The sequence below is a fragment of the Mesoplodon densirostris genome, chromosome 18 (genome assembly GCF_025265405.1).
Source record: "Mesoplodon densirostris isolate mMesDen1 chromosome 18, mMesDen1 primary haplotype, whole genome shotgun sequence".
NCBI classification, from domain to species: Eukaryota; Metazoa; Chordata; class Mammalia; order Artiodactyla; family Ziphiidae; genus Mesoplodon; species Mesoplodon densirostris.
The window spans coordinates 18,793,744-18,807,295 of NC_082678.1; the positions used below are offsets into that span (position 1 = coordinate 18,793,744).

Here is a 13,552-nt window from a genome sequence, read left to right on the forward strand (position 1 = left end):
AGACCTGCTGAAGGACTGCAGGGTCCTAGCCATGCTTACTCTGGGGGCCTATCTCTGCCTCTCTGCCTGCCAGCCTCCCACTCCTGGTCCCTGTGGAGACCCCTGCTCCGCTGACTGGGAGACACTTCTCCCCTCAGCTTTTCTGCCACATCTCATGCTGCTTGTCCCTTGGATCCTACAGGTTTGTCGCCCACTGGAATATTGCCAAGTCTATGGCTGGGTACTACCAGGAGTCTGGCCGCGCGGGCAGAGATGGAAAGCCTTCCTGGTGCCGTCTGTATTACTCTAGGAATGACCGGGACCAAGTCAGCTTCCTGATCAGGAAGGAAGTAGCAAAACTCCAGGTAAGTCCTGGGCAGTAGGAGCCCTTCTTGTCTGAACCCACTGCTCTGCAATTTCCGAACCCAGATGGAGCTTCTGTAATCTGGAGGGGTGCTCCTGAGGCTAGAAGGTACAGCAAGGCGGGGAATGGGGTGTTGGTGGATAGCTTATAACTAGGTTAGACTTTTTTCTTTATACTTAATTGATCTTCGTACAGTCTGTTGTGTGTGTATTATTTTACATAGTCAAGATCAATCCTGCCTTGTTTTAAATTAGCATCGTTACATAAGCATTTTCCCATATTGTTATAAGTTCTTTGATTTTAGCCTTTTATTTTTTATTTTTTAAACTGGTTGCATATTCTTTGTAGAGAACCTAGACACAGACTCAGGAATATAAGAGAACTTGGTGTATGATAGGTGGCATTATAAATCAACAGGAAGGGCTTCCCTGGTGGCGCAGTGGTTGAGAGTCCGCCTGCCGATGCAGGGGACATGGGTTCGTGCCCCGGTCCGGGAAGATCCCACATGGGCTGGGCCCGTGAGCCATGGCCGCTGAGCCTGCACATCCGCAGCCTGTGCTCCACAACGGGAGAGGCCACAACAGTGAGAGGCCCGCGTACCGCAAAAAAAAAAAGAATCCACCTGCCAATGCAGGGGACACAGGTTCAAGCCCTGGTCCGGGAAAATCCCACATGCCGCAGAGCGACTAAGCCCGTGTGCCACAACTACTGAGCCCGTGTGCCTGGAGCCTGTGCTCTGCAACAAGAGAAGCCACCGCAATGAAAAGCCTGTGCACTGCAGTGAAGGGTAGGTCCCACTCACTGCAACTTGAGAAAGCCTGTGCACAGCAATGAAGACCCAATGCAGCGAAAAAAGATTTTTTTTTAATAAAAAATAAATAAAAAAGAGATGATCCAGAAAACTTCCAGAGAGGTGTTACACGGAGGACGGGGAGTCCAAAGAGCACCAGTTTTCACCATTGTAATACTGGAAACGAGAAACAGTGCTTCCAAATGCTAAATAAACCATCCAATCTAGAATTTCCTACCCAGCCAACCAGTTAGTGTGAAAGTAGGATAAAGACATTTTCAGACAGACGATTTCAAGGAACTTTCTCCTTTGGAGAAGCTTCTAAAGGATGTTCTCCACTGCAGAGGCAGTCAACTAGGAAAGGAAGATGGAGACCTGACCCAGGAGCGAGGCAAAGGGAGTGTCCTAGGACGAGAGTGAAGGGTAGTCTCAGCTGTGCACCAGGCCTGGAGAGCAGAGGCCCAGGTTGAACACGGGGACGGAAGGCACCAGGAAGGACGTTTCCAAAGATAAAAGTGGACCTTGCCATCATTGGCCCCCCCTTCCCGAAGTGAATTTTTCATTACATCAGAACATTTGGGGGGGTATTCGTGATGCACTGAAATCTAAGGAAATGAAAAAACAGGTCAGCTGTTAATTTCAGGAGAAACAACATTGTCGAAGGATATGTGATCATGGGAAATAGTAAAAATATAATCACGCAGTTAGCTCTGAAGAATCACCTTAAGGGAAATTGTGATGTAATAAGAAATCGTGATATAAATGTATTGGGAGAACGGAAGTAGAGGAAGTATGTGTATTTGTGTGTTCGGGAGATGGGAACCATTCAACTTCCAGAAGCAGAAAGAATAGAGAATGTCTTGGGTATTAGTGTCTGCTATATTTTCTTGGCTCTTCTGTATTTTAAATTTTTTCACAATTTTTTAAAAGATTTTTTTTTGATGTGGACCATTTTTAAAGTCTTTATTGAATTTGTTACACTATTGCTTCTGTTTTACGTTTTGCTGTTTTGGTTGCGAGGCATGTGGGATCTTAGCTCCCCGACCAGGGATCGAACATGCAACCCCTGCATTGGAAGGCAAAGTCTTAACCACTGGACCGCCAGGGAAGTCCCTTCACAATTTTTAAAAAGGAAAATTTAACCAATAGCCATGTACCAAAAGGCAAATAATGTATAATCCCAACACTCAGAAGTAATGACTGTCAACATTTAGTGTATGTCTTTCCACACATACAGAGGTTAGTATGTTCCTTCACACACTCGTGTATGTGTTTAACTCCTATTAAATTAGGTCATATTATATGGTGATTCCCAAATGCCATTCCCCGGGCCCTTTGCTTGAGGATCACCTGAGCAGCTTTTTGAAAATATAAACTCCCTGGAGCTCCAGGTTCAAAAAGTTCAATTCAGTAGTCTTGCTGAATTGGGCCTCAGGTCTTTTAAAGTTACCCAGGTGATTCTGATGCATGGTCAGGTGTGGGGACTCTGTTTTGTGAATGGCTTTATTAGTTTCATTTGATATTTTCCTCTCTCACCATTTGTTGGGCTACAGGGTAGTCCAACTATGTAAGACTTTTAATGAATGGTTGTTTCTTGTCTCCAGGAAAAGAGAGGGAAAAAGGCATCCGATAAAGCTGCTGTCTTGGCCTTTGATGCCCTGGTGGCCTTCTGTGAAGAATTGGGGTGAGTGACTTATCTTGTGTGTGGAAACAAGTGTTAGTGAGATCTTTTCCTCTCCCAGCACCGCTAGTTAACCAGCTAACATAGGACAGTTCTTGGGCCACCAAGGGACCCCTGCCTGCTGAAAGCCATCGTGTGGGAATATTTCCTGTGGAAGCATGGAAGTTGGTACCCTCCCACCTTTCTGTGGAAGGCCCCAGAAACTCTGGCACTGTGAGAATTCGCTGAGCATTTTGGGTGGTCATCCACCCATCCCACTCCACCCACTTCTGGAGTGGCTGGCACCCTGGGTGACTCAGTTCCAAGAGGTGTGACCAGTTCTGAGCCATTGGCATTGTGGTCATCACGTGCCACTGAGCTGTACCACTGGCTTCACTTCTGGAGTAGTCACTCTCATCCCAGACCCAAACAGAGACGTGTGGCCCAGTTTATGTCTTGGGAGGGCAGGGGCGGTAATGTGCTTGGAGAGAAATCAACTTTTCTAACATAACGCCAGCCTGCCTACTTGGAACCCACTTATCTATTTGATCTGCATCTGCTGGCAGTGGGGGCCATGAAAGAGCCTGATAGCTGCTCAGCGACAGGCAGATTGTGGCAGGGAGAGCCCTGGGCACGAGCAGCTGTGGGCGCACTGTGTGAGGGACATCCAGAGCATTCTGGACAAGCTGGGAGCACTTGGATTTGTGTAGCCCTTTGCTCGAAAAACCTCTTTGATTCTTCTGCTCTCACTGGTCAGATCTCGTTGAACAACCCTGTAAGGTAGATGAGGCAGAATTGATTGCTTCAGACTTAAGAGATGAACAGACCAGTGTCCAGAGAGGTCGTGGTTGGGAGTTCCCTGGCGGTCCAGTGGTTAAGACTCAGTGCTTTCACTGCCGAGGGCCGGGGTTCAGTCCCTAGTCGGGGAACTAAGATCCCTCATGGATGCCACTAATCCCCCATTTCCCAATTTTCAGTGATATGCACATTTTCATACACACATGCCATCTTGGTTTTTGCAAGACTGGATTCTTAAAGCATGGAGTTGATTAGGTGCATGGTACTGGTAGTGCCCACCAGATGTTTGGGACTTTCTTCTGGAAACCAGAGAGACACTTATTTGGGCCGTGTGTTCTGATTCCCACCCCCTCCTATTCACCAAGTCTGTGGCTCCTAGGCTGAAGTTATTCCCTTCTCCAAGCTGCCATGTCTCATTTGGCCTCTGTGGCAAGACCACGCCCAGCAGAGTTGGTTGGCACCCTTGCCCACAGCTATTGCAACCAGAGCCCTTTTCAGGCACTAACATAGTGAGTTGCTAAATTAGGCCTTCTTTGGTTCCTTGAGTAAAGTGCTTGTCATGAAAGGGCTCAGTGTCTTTTCTAGTTGTCAGAGTCCCCTCTGCTGGAAGTAACCCTGGCTGGATTCTTGTTTTGGGTGAGTATGAGGCTCTGTGGAGCTGTCTGGAAGCTTAGCTCTGCCGTATCCCGCTGGGCTGCAGCAACTCTCCAGGCAAGAGGACAGGCCCTCCCAGGGCCCTCTGCTTTCTGTCTCATACCAGAGAGCTGGGGCCTGTTAGAGTGTCAGGGGTCCGGGCATCAGTGGGCCTCCTGTTGCCCCGTGTGCAGCCTCATCTCTTCTATCTCATTTGCTACACATGAGGGTGTCAGATTCCAGGACTTCCAGGCCCTGGGATGGAGTGAACATGGCTGGTGTGGCTGGATTTGAAATTGCTCTTTGAGTAAAAAGGAATGTTTCTTCATTGCATGAATGGTATGTAACACGAAGGCAAAGCCCCTTCCTCACGAGATACTTGCCCTTTTTCTAAGAATAGCCTGGTTTGAGGTTGACATTGAAGCAGCTGTTTGCAAAGGGAGGGCACTTGGCAGTGAGGGACAGCCCTGCTTGGTGGCTTTGGCAAAGGCGGAGACATTTCTACAAGGGCTGCGTTGTAGGGTCTGGGGTGCATGGGGGCTGGGGGACCCTGTGAGGGATACCTGGGCATCTCTGGGACCAAGAGAAAAGACACTTGGGTCACATGAATGAGGCCAGCGTGGGGCGTCCAGATGGCTTCCTCTCTTCTTTGCGTGCAGCTACTTTCTCCTAGCGTGGCCATGAAATGCGTTTGATTATTTATGACAGGGCCAAATTTACCTTTGTGTGTAAAAAGGAACAGTAATGAGGTTCAAAGCAACCTTCCTCCAGCCTAGAGGCCTCTGGACCCTGAGATGGGAAAAACAGCTTTGGTTTAGGCCTAGATTGTACTGGGCTCTGTCAACTCCTGGGGTCTCCAGGCTGGGGGAGCCAACAGCCCAGCATCCCTCTGTTTATCCATTCATTTGCTCATTTGTTCATTCATTCATTTATTCAACCAGAAAATATTGATTGATACTGACTCTGTGCGAGGGCACATCAGAAAAGGGGGTACAATGGGGAACAGAAAGAGACCCAGCCCCTGTTTTTTGTTGCTTGGACCAGTGGGGAAGACAGGCACTTATCAGATAATCACATGAAAAATGTAAAATTCCAGACTGTTAAAGGGCTTTGGAGAAAAGGTACATGGTGTTTTGAGAGTGTATAACAGTGGCCCCCTTCTTGGCCCACAGAAAGTCAGGTCACGACTCTTCACGCTGGTTGACCCTATCGAGTGGGGGGAGTAAACCAAACACAATAGCAAACAAGATGAGAAACAGGACCGTAATGATGAACAAGCAGATCACTACCAGGCCCCCCTGGTCCAAGGGGTTCTGCCAGAACTCATCCTTCCAGGTGTGTTTTGTTAGTAGTCTGTCCATGTGAACCTGGAAAAGTGGGGACAGAGGCCCTGAGTGCAGGGGCTTCTCCAAGGCCCTGTCCCAGGTGTTATTCCCTGCCCCCAACTTCACCCTCTGGTGCGACCTCAGAGAACGGCGACCACCTCTGTAGCTAGTGGGCATTGAAGGGATGGTGGGTCATTGGGCTTGATGCCTCCAGCAAGCAACAAATGGGCTTTCTTCCTCCGTAGAAGCAAAAGTGGGGACTGGCACCAAGGTGGGGGGGGGGTCCCTTGAGTTCTTCCTGGAGGCTGCCTCTGGCTTCTCCAGTCCTTTCCTGAACAGTCCTGCTGTGAGCAGGACTTTCTCTCCCATCCCTGAGAACTGCTCAGCCAGAATCTAAAAAGCAGTGCTATAGACCCTGCCTGCATTTCCTGCCTCGGTTGCCAAACATTTGGGAAGCATTTTGAGAGGTCAGCACAGGAGCGCAGGAGTGGATGGTCTCAAGCTGAGCCCTCTGTAGGCTTCCTTAGAGGCAGGTGAAAACAGAAGGACTAACTAATCTTGAGACACAGCTGAGATGGGCAGACTGTGAGTCTGTAGCCAGTTGAAGGGAGTAAAGGAGTAGAAGGAAGGATCCATTACCTGGGTCTGCTGTTTATACTCCTGTGTCCTAAGAGAGGGCAGGCGGATCAGGGTAATCCTTCAGGCCCCACGCTTTGGGGGGCCTGAGCTGAAGAAGCCGCCAGGTGACCAGAGCTGCACTGGGACTCAGAGAAGCAACTCTTGGGAGGAAAAGGTGGCTGCATTGCTGACTGCCCCTGACCAGACCTGCTTGCTGTCACCAGAGCAAACAAAGGTGGGCTAGGGCCCATTGCCTAGCAACCGCGTTCTCTTTCAGTCTTTCACACTTACCCCCTCCGCCGTATTCTGCCCTCTTGTGATGCTGTTTTGGGGGGCTGCTCAGGGCACGTGGGTTGAGGTGTCCTGGCTGAGAGAGGTCAGGCTTGGGGTGGGTGGGGGAAGAGACTGGATCCGGGGCCCTTGCCCCAGGCCTCCCATCCACCTCACCTGTGGCTGGGTCCTGCCCCTCCTCTCAACCCGGATGACCCGTCTCCTGGAAGGACCTGCCCAGAGCTCGGGAGGCCCCAGGGCTGGGGCTGCCACGCATGGCCTCTCACTTCCTGTGGCGCCGGGTCAATGATTAACCACAGCTCCAGCTGGCACCTCCTGGAACCAGCATGTGGGTGTTTATCACCATTGAGGCCCTGGGTTCCTGTGGAGGCCCAGCTTCCCCCTTGGTGTCTTTGTGTGCCGCTTAGGCCCAGCCGCAGCTGCTTCGTGTGGGTTCCCACCCCCTGGTGTGATGGGGCAGCTGGGAAGCAGGACTGGGGCCTGTGTCCCTGCTCGTGGAACCTGGTGGCTGCCATTCCCACCTTGAAAGAGTCGAGTGCCCATGGTGGCCAAGAACTGCACCAGGTGCTGCGTGTCCAGTCGTGAGCGAGAGAGGCAGGCCCTGCCCTCCCAGGGGTTACATTATAGGGTACCGTTCCTCAACCCTGCCTGTTACCAATCATCCGGGAGCTTTTCTGAACGCCGGTGCCCAGGCCCCACCTGGCAGCACAGAGATCAGCCTCTGGGCGTGTCAGAGCCCTGTGCTTGGTAAAGCTTGTCGGGTGATTCTCCGGTTTTTTTTTTTAATTTAGTGTTTTCTTTTTTTTTTTAATTTATTATTTTAATTTTTGGCTGCGTTGGGTCTTTGTTGCTGCGCGCGGGCTTTCTCTAGTTGCGGCGAGTGGGAGCTACACTTCGTTGCGGTGCGCGGCCTTCTCATTGCGGTGGCTTGTCGTTGTGGAGCGCGGGCTTTAGGCACGCAGGCTTCAGCAATTGTGATAGGCAGGCTTAGTAGTTGTGGCTCGCAGGCTCTAGAGCTCAGGCTCAGTAGTTGCGGTGCATGGGCTTAGTTGCTCCACGGCATGTGGGATCTTCCCGGACCAGGGCTCAAATGTGTGTCCCCTGCATTGGCAGGTGGATTCTTAACCACTGCGACACCAGGGAAGCCATCATCATGTGATTCTGACCTGCAGCCAGGGCTGGAGGAGATGGTGGGCAAGTTCCTTGAAGTCCTTCTTAACTATCCTGGCTTAATTGACCTTGGCTTACCTGCCGCTTCTCATTTCCTTCTGTAAAACACTCTGACTAATGCCCTTGGCCTGCTGAATGCTCAGAGCCAGCAGGCTGGTCTCAGCACACCCTCGGACTTCCGCTCCATTAGCTTAGTTGGATGCTTATTAAGCGTCAGCTGCTTGTTCCCAAACCTGTTTTGTGGCATTTGTACTTGTAATTACATAATTGCACTTACCATTACATAAAAATGACGTAATGATAATAGCTGAAACCCCAGTTTTACAACTGGGGAACAGGCACAGAGAGGTTAAGTAACTTACCCAAGGTCACACAGCTAAGAAGTTACTGCTTTGGGGTTTGGACCAAGCTGTTCCTGTCAAAATTAGATGTGGACAAGACAACTGTAAACATTTCCTAAAAATGCAGAAGTATTTCACACTCAGGTTTCCTTGCAGATGTCTTCAAGTTCTTATTCTGCCTTAAAGAAATCAAAATTAGCAAATAGACAATTCAGGAACTCTGGTCAGCAAACCCACACTTGGAGAAAAGACCTCGGCCCTGCATCAAAAAGATTGACCAAGGAATGTGCATCTGTATGTTTCCATTTCAAATGAGAGGTGTAGAGAACGTATGTCTCGGGTACACAAACGTTGCTTTAATTGACTTTTTCAATTAACTGCTGGCCCTGATCGGAAAATCCTTCTGAAATAACCACCACGAAGGGAATGATGTGATGGGAAGAGGTAGAGAATGCTGTTGGTGCCCATGGCATAGCCTGGCCTGGGGCCTGAGAGGACTCCCCCGGGAGGAGCGATGTTGAAGTTGAGATGGGAAGCCGACGTAGGAGTTAGAATGAGGAGACAGTGTTCCAGGGTAGGCAGCCGGTTGGTTCCCAAGGAGAGCGAGGAGACTTTTCCTAAGGACAAAATTAATTTGTCTTCAGTTTTTTTTTTTTAACTTTTATTTTTTAAATTATTATCTTGTTATTGCCGTGCGGCTTGAGGGATCTCAGTTCCCTGACCAGGGATTGAACCCGGGCCATGGCAGTGGAAGCCCAGAATCCTAACCACTAGGCCAGGAACACCCTGTCCTCAGTTTTTTATGGTCTGCAATTTGTTATTACCCACAAGCAAATATGTCGTCTTGAAGATTGTTATCTGTAGATTGCTTTCAATGTTAATGTTTGGGAAAACAAGAGAAAACTGTTTTGTCTGCTCTGCCAAGTTTTGCTAATAAGATTCTTGCACCGGTGGCTTTACTGTAGTTTCTAATAAGGCGTAACATATGGACAGTAAACTGCACAGATCTGAAGTGTAGAGTGAAACCCTTGTGAGGGACCGAGAGACCACAGTCGTGGTCAGTGGTGGAGCAGAGGCCACGGGCGGGGAAGGCATGAAGAGGCCGGGGAGATCGGCCCCGAGACCGGCTGGGACGCTGCGGCAGTGACCGCAGGCAGGCGCTGCTGGCAGCTTGGTCCAGGGTGGCATGGCGGTGGGAACAGAGAGGTGTGGCGGCCAGAGTCAGCCAGATGTTATCGGGGGCTCAGACGGCCTGATGGCCGCCCCTTCCATGGTCACTACCTGCCTTGCTGTACCTCTTTATTCTTTGCCATGATGGGGGAATTGCTGCCTCCTCTCCATGCCCATCTTCCCCAGAGGACCAGCCAGAGTACATCAGGCTGCTCTTGTGCTGGAGCAGATCTGGTTGGTTGAGCCGAGTGGGGTTGGAGCCTGCCTGGGACCTGGCGTGACAGCTTCAGGGGAGCCATTGGTGGCGGGGCTCAGCGTGCCCCCGTAAGCTCTCCAAGGGGAGGGACAGAATCTTATTTGGAGTCAGCAGTTAAGTACTGCCTGGCCTGGAGGAGGAGAACGTGAATGAACCTCCTGTCAACCTGTTGGTGCCCAGGTCTGCCGACTTCTTGGCAGCCGAACCAGGGAGCCTGAATCTTTTCTAGAAAAGAGGCTCAGCCTCACCCACACTGAGGAAGGATGTTCTTGATGCTGATGTAACTCACTTAAGGAAAAGTCACACGAGGATCAGGCTGCTGCACCGTTGGAGCATCTCCTGAACTGAGGGCTTCCTGGGGACCCTCCAGCTGTTGGTGCTGGGCCTGGAAAGGGCAGGGCTTCACATCCTCCCACCCTCCCTCTGTTTTTCTTCTGGGAGGGAGACATAGCTGGGCCCCACCCCAGCTCTTAACTCTTAGGGCACACCCACTTATAGGGAGGTTACTTTGAGAAGAGTTTGGGGTGCGGCTGTTTGGGATCTAGGGTTGGTATTGTAGGTGGTGGATAATGGAATGAGAGCCTTATCAATACTACAGCTGGAGGCCTGGGACCCGGGTGTGGTGAGCAGGGGCTCTGGAGCCAGGTGGGGGGTGCCCAGAGACTGGCTCTGCCACTTTTCAGCTGGTCAAATTTAGGGAAGTTACCTATTTCCTCATCTTTAAAATGGGGATAATAATGGTACATTTGGCATTGAGGTTGTCGTGATGACTAAATGAATTTATCTGCATCAAAATGCTAAGACACTGCCTGAGCGGGGATGAGTCCTCAGTGAATTTTAACTATCTTTATCCTCACCATTGTTGCAAGTATTATTATGGTTATTATTTTTCCGAGTCCCATTCTTTTTTTTTTTTGCGGTACGCGGGCCTCTCACTGCTGTGGCCTCTCCCATTGCGGAGCACAGGCTCCGGACGCTCAGGCTCAGCGGCCATGGCTCACAGGCCCAGCCGCTCCACGGCATGTGGGATCCTCCCGGACCAGGGCACGAACCCGTGTCCCCTGCATCGGCAGGTGGACTCTCAACCACTGCGCCACCAGGGAAGCCCCCGAGTCCCATTCTTTTGTGGTGTGGTGGGGGTGGTAGAGAGTACAGACAGATTCTTGAATTTCTTTTATTTTCTATGGAAGCACTCCTCTCTGGGTCTTCAACCCAAACCAAACCAGTCAGGGAAGTTCCTGGACACCAGGAAGTGAAACCAACCAGAGAGCTTCTCCTGCCTGCCTGTCAGCTGGAGATGGTGGGGCCGCAGGGGAGTGGCAGGGGTTGGCATCCCCTCTCCAATCCCTGTTTTCTGAGTAGATGGAGCTTTGCCTCAAGGTAGGCAGAGCATGGGCTGCATAGGCCAAGGTGACAGAGGCGTATAAAAAACGCAGACTTCTTTATGGCCCCGGCGGACCAGGGTTGTGTGTGTGTGTGTGTCGGGGTTGGGGGGGGCGGGTACCACGTGAGCCTCTGCCTCCCCTGCCCTCGTTCCTGGCTTTGTAGCTCTACCTGGAAAGTTCTGTGGGAGAGAAAGTAAACTGAAGGGAAAGAGGCCAGGCAGTGTTGCATGTCAGCAGGCCCAGTCTTTAAAATGAGTCCACATTGCTCTGGCTTGGCCCCCTATTTAGAGGGGCAGATAACGATGCTTCATATCAGTGGAGGTCTTAGGATATGCCCAGCACTGTGCCAAGGTCATCTCGGTTTATCCTCACGGGCTTAGCCCAGGAGGTGGGGACCAGGATTAGCCCCATTTCACAGGGGAGGAAACATGGCTTGAAGAGGTTGAGTCACTGACCTCCGTTTCGTAGCTGGCGGGGGTGGGAGGGTGAGGATTTGAACGCAGACAGTCCAGCACACATTGGGGAAAGGACGGAGTGGTCAGGATGCACGTTATGGACAATAGTAGGGGCCTCACCTCTCTTATTGCAGAAGTTTGGGAAGACCCAGTGGCCTGAGCCTGGTAGGACCGGGGTGTGCAGGCTGCAGTTAATGGCAGTGGTGACTGTGGCGTGGCATTCCTGAGCCCAGCACCTGCCTGGGGCAGACGCAGCCCCCTCCACTGCCGAGCAGGCGTCTGGGAGGGCGGAGCTTGTTAGCAGCTGGTGCTCAGGAACGGCGCTGCAGCCCTCCCCTGGTTCCGCAGCCTTCCCTTTCGCCTGGCATTCCTGCCTGCATGTTTTTCCAGCTTCCGAGAGCACAGGGAGAGCAGAGGCCTGGAAGGGACGGTCACTGGCCATGTTCCTGGAATTCTGGCACGCTGCCCACCTGATGCACATAACCCAGCCCAGGGAGTCTGGCACCACAGAAACACATAACCAGAAAGCTTTTACTGGGAAAGAAACAGGCAAATTCTGGAATGGAACACAGACGTGTCTGCACTCTGGGGGGAGCTCGGGACTCAAGAGCTACTGCGCAAAGCCCCTCTCCGATTGGCCTGCTCCTCTTTGGCGTGGGAGCCTTGAGCCAGCTCCCCACATGTGCGGGCTGTTCTCCAGGTGTGGGGACCCCACTTCTGTGTTTTGTTAGAAGGCGCAGGTGGGCCCAGGACCCCCGGTGGTTTTCTGTCTTAGAAACAGTCAGCTCCTCCTCGGCACCCCGTGTGCACTGTCAGGTGAGAGTTTTGTGGCCGGAACAGCCCTTGTTTCCTTGACGAGGCTCCAGCTCTCAGTCAGTGTCTGGGTTCCTGGGCTAGGCCAGGGCTGGGCCCGTGGATCTTTGTCTTGAGGGATGAGGGCTGCAGGGCCAGGCTGACTCCCTGGGTCATGGCTTTGGCAGTCGCCTCTCTGGCTCCTCCTCGGCCGTCACCCTGGCCCTCACGGTGGGGTCATGGGTCCCACCAGGGCCCTCCTGCCTCCCCGCTTAGGGTGGCAGCACCGAGAGCAGCAGTAGCCGATGGCCGTCAGCAGCAGCAGGAGCACGGTGGCTGGGGGGTTGGGGGAGAGAGCAGAGAGCGCCGGAAACTCAGAGGCGAGGAGGAAAAGAATGCCCACCATACTTCCAAAGAGGCCCCTCTGGGGGCCTGGAGGACCCTCACCAAAGCCCTGGCTTAGTGGTCAGAAATACCCAAGAGTGGGAAGAGGTGTGACTGTCCCCATGCCGGCCCCCAGAGCTTTGCTCCCTCCATCTGTGGGTTAGGGTGCCGGAGGTACCTCTGGGCCCTGGTGCCCAGCACACCCGTTTCCTAGAGCAGCATGTCAGGATTAGGGGGATCCCCTGGCTCCCCCCAGGGGACATCTGCTTCTCCTCCTCTGTCTGGGGGACCACCCAGCCACCTCTGCCAGCCCCATGGCTGGTACCATGGTCTCGTCTCTCCTGGATGCCAGGAAGAGCCATGGGCGCTGAGGAGACTCTGGGAGCCACAGCTTACCTGTGAAAATGACAAGGACCGAGAAGGCCACGATCTCCACGGGCTCGGCCTGGGGCAGCCTCTGCAGCTTGTGCAGCAGCCTCTCCCCTATGGAGCGCATCTCCAGTGCAAGGTTGGAGGCTGCCATGCTGTGCCGGGTCCCTGCCGGGGTTCCTCCTGAGCTGCAGAGCAGGGAGAGGACCTGGAGTCCCCACGGAGCTGCCTCCAGAGAATCTGTCCTCTCACCTACCCCAGCCTGCAGAACGGGTTTGTCAGGTCTCACCCCTCACAGCCCTGGTGGCTCACAGCTCAGGGAGCCGGCAGGGCCCCTTGCTTAGCTCTCCTCTGTGGCCCTCAGCCCCCACCTAGCTGGCACTGCCCGGGCGAGGGAAGCTGGGGATGACAGTGAGCCTGAGGCTCTGCCGCAGGAGGGCTCTGCCAGCCGGCCGAGGTCAGCCACGGTTGCTGACCGTGAAGGGGAGTGCACACCCCTTTGTCTTAGACACCACTCCTAGGTGCTGCCAGGGTGCCTCGGATGGGCATGGCTCCCCTGGCGGCCCCTGAGTGCCTCCCTGGTGGGGAGACGGGGCTCCAGGATGCCAGCCTGGCACCCTTGCTTTTCATCATATGTGGGGACAGAAGGGTCGGCTTCCTCCGAGAGCCGGCTCATGGGGGCTTCTGGCCGGGGTCGGCCGTGGTTGAGAGCTGACTGGGGGCAGTGGTCTGAGCCCCCCTGGGGCCCCCCACCTCTCCCACCAGCCCCATT

The 13,552-nt window shown here is 52.9% G+C and overlaps 3 protein-coding genes across 3 annotated transcripts in view; 1 reads left to right on the forward strand and 2 right to left on the reverse strand.

Annotated features, from left to right (window-relative positions):
* Positions 1 to 13,552, forward strand: part of RECQL5 (RecQ like helicase 5) — a 31,772-nt gene that overhangs the window by 6,175 nt on the left and 12,045 nt on the right. The window contains exons 7-8 of the mRNA XM_060080951.1: positions 182 to 344; positions 2,738 to 2,817. Of these exons, the coding sequence (XP_059936934.1) occupies positions 182 to 344; positions 2,738 to 2,817 (243 nt within the window). The remainder of the gene's footprint in view (positions 1 to 181; positions 345 to 2,737; positions 2,818 to 13,552) is intronic.
* Positions 5,406 to 5,585, reverse strand: SMIM6 (small integral membrane protein 6). The gene has a single exon (XM_060080422.1). It carries the CDS (start codon positions 5,583 to 5,585, stop codon positions 5,406 to 5,408), a length of 180 nt encoding a protein of 59 aa, XP_059936405.1.
* Positions 12,254 to 12,934, reverse strand: SMIM5 (small integral membrane protein 5). Its single transcript, XM_060080520.1, has 2 exons — positions 12,808 to 12,934; positions 12,254 to 12,363 (listed from the first exon to the last, which is right to left on the reverse strand). The coding sequence occupies exons 1-2, from the start codon at positions 12,932 to 12,934 to the stop codon at positions 12,254 to 12,256; spliced, it is 237 nt and encodes a 78-aa protein (XP_059936503.1).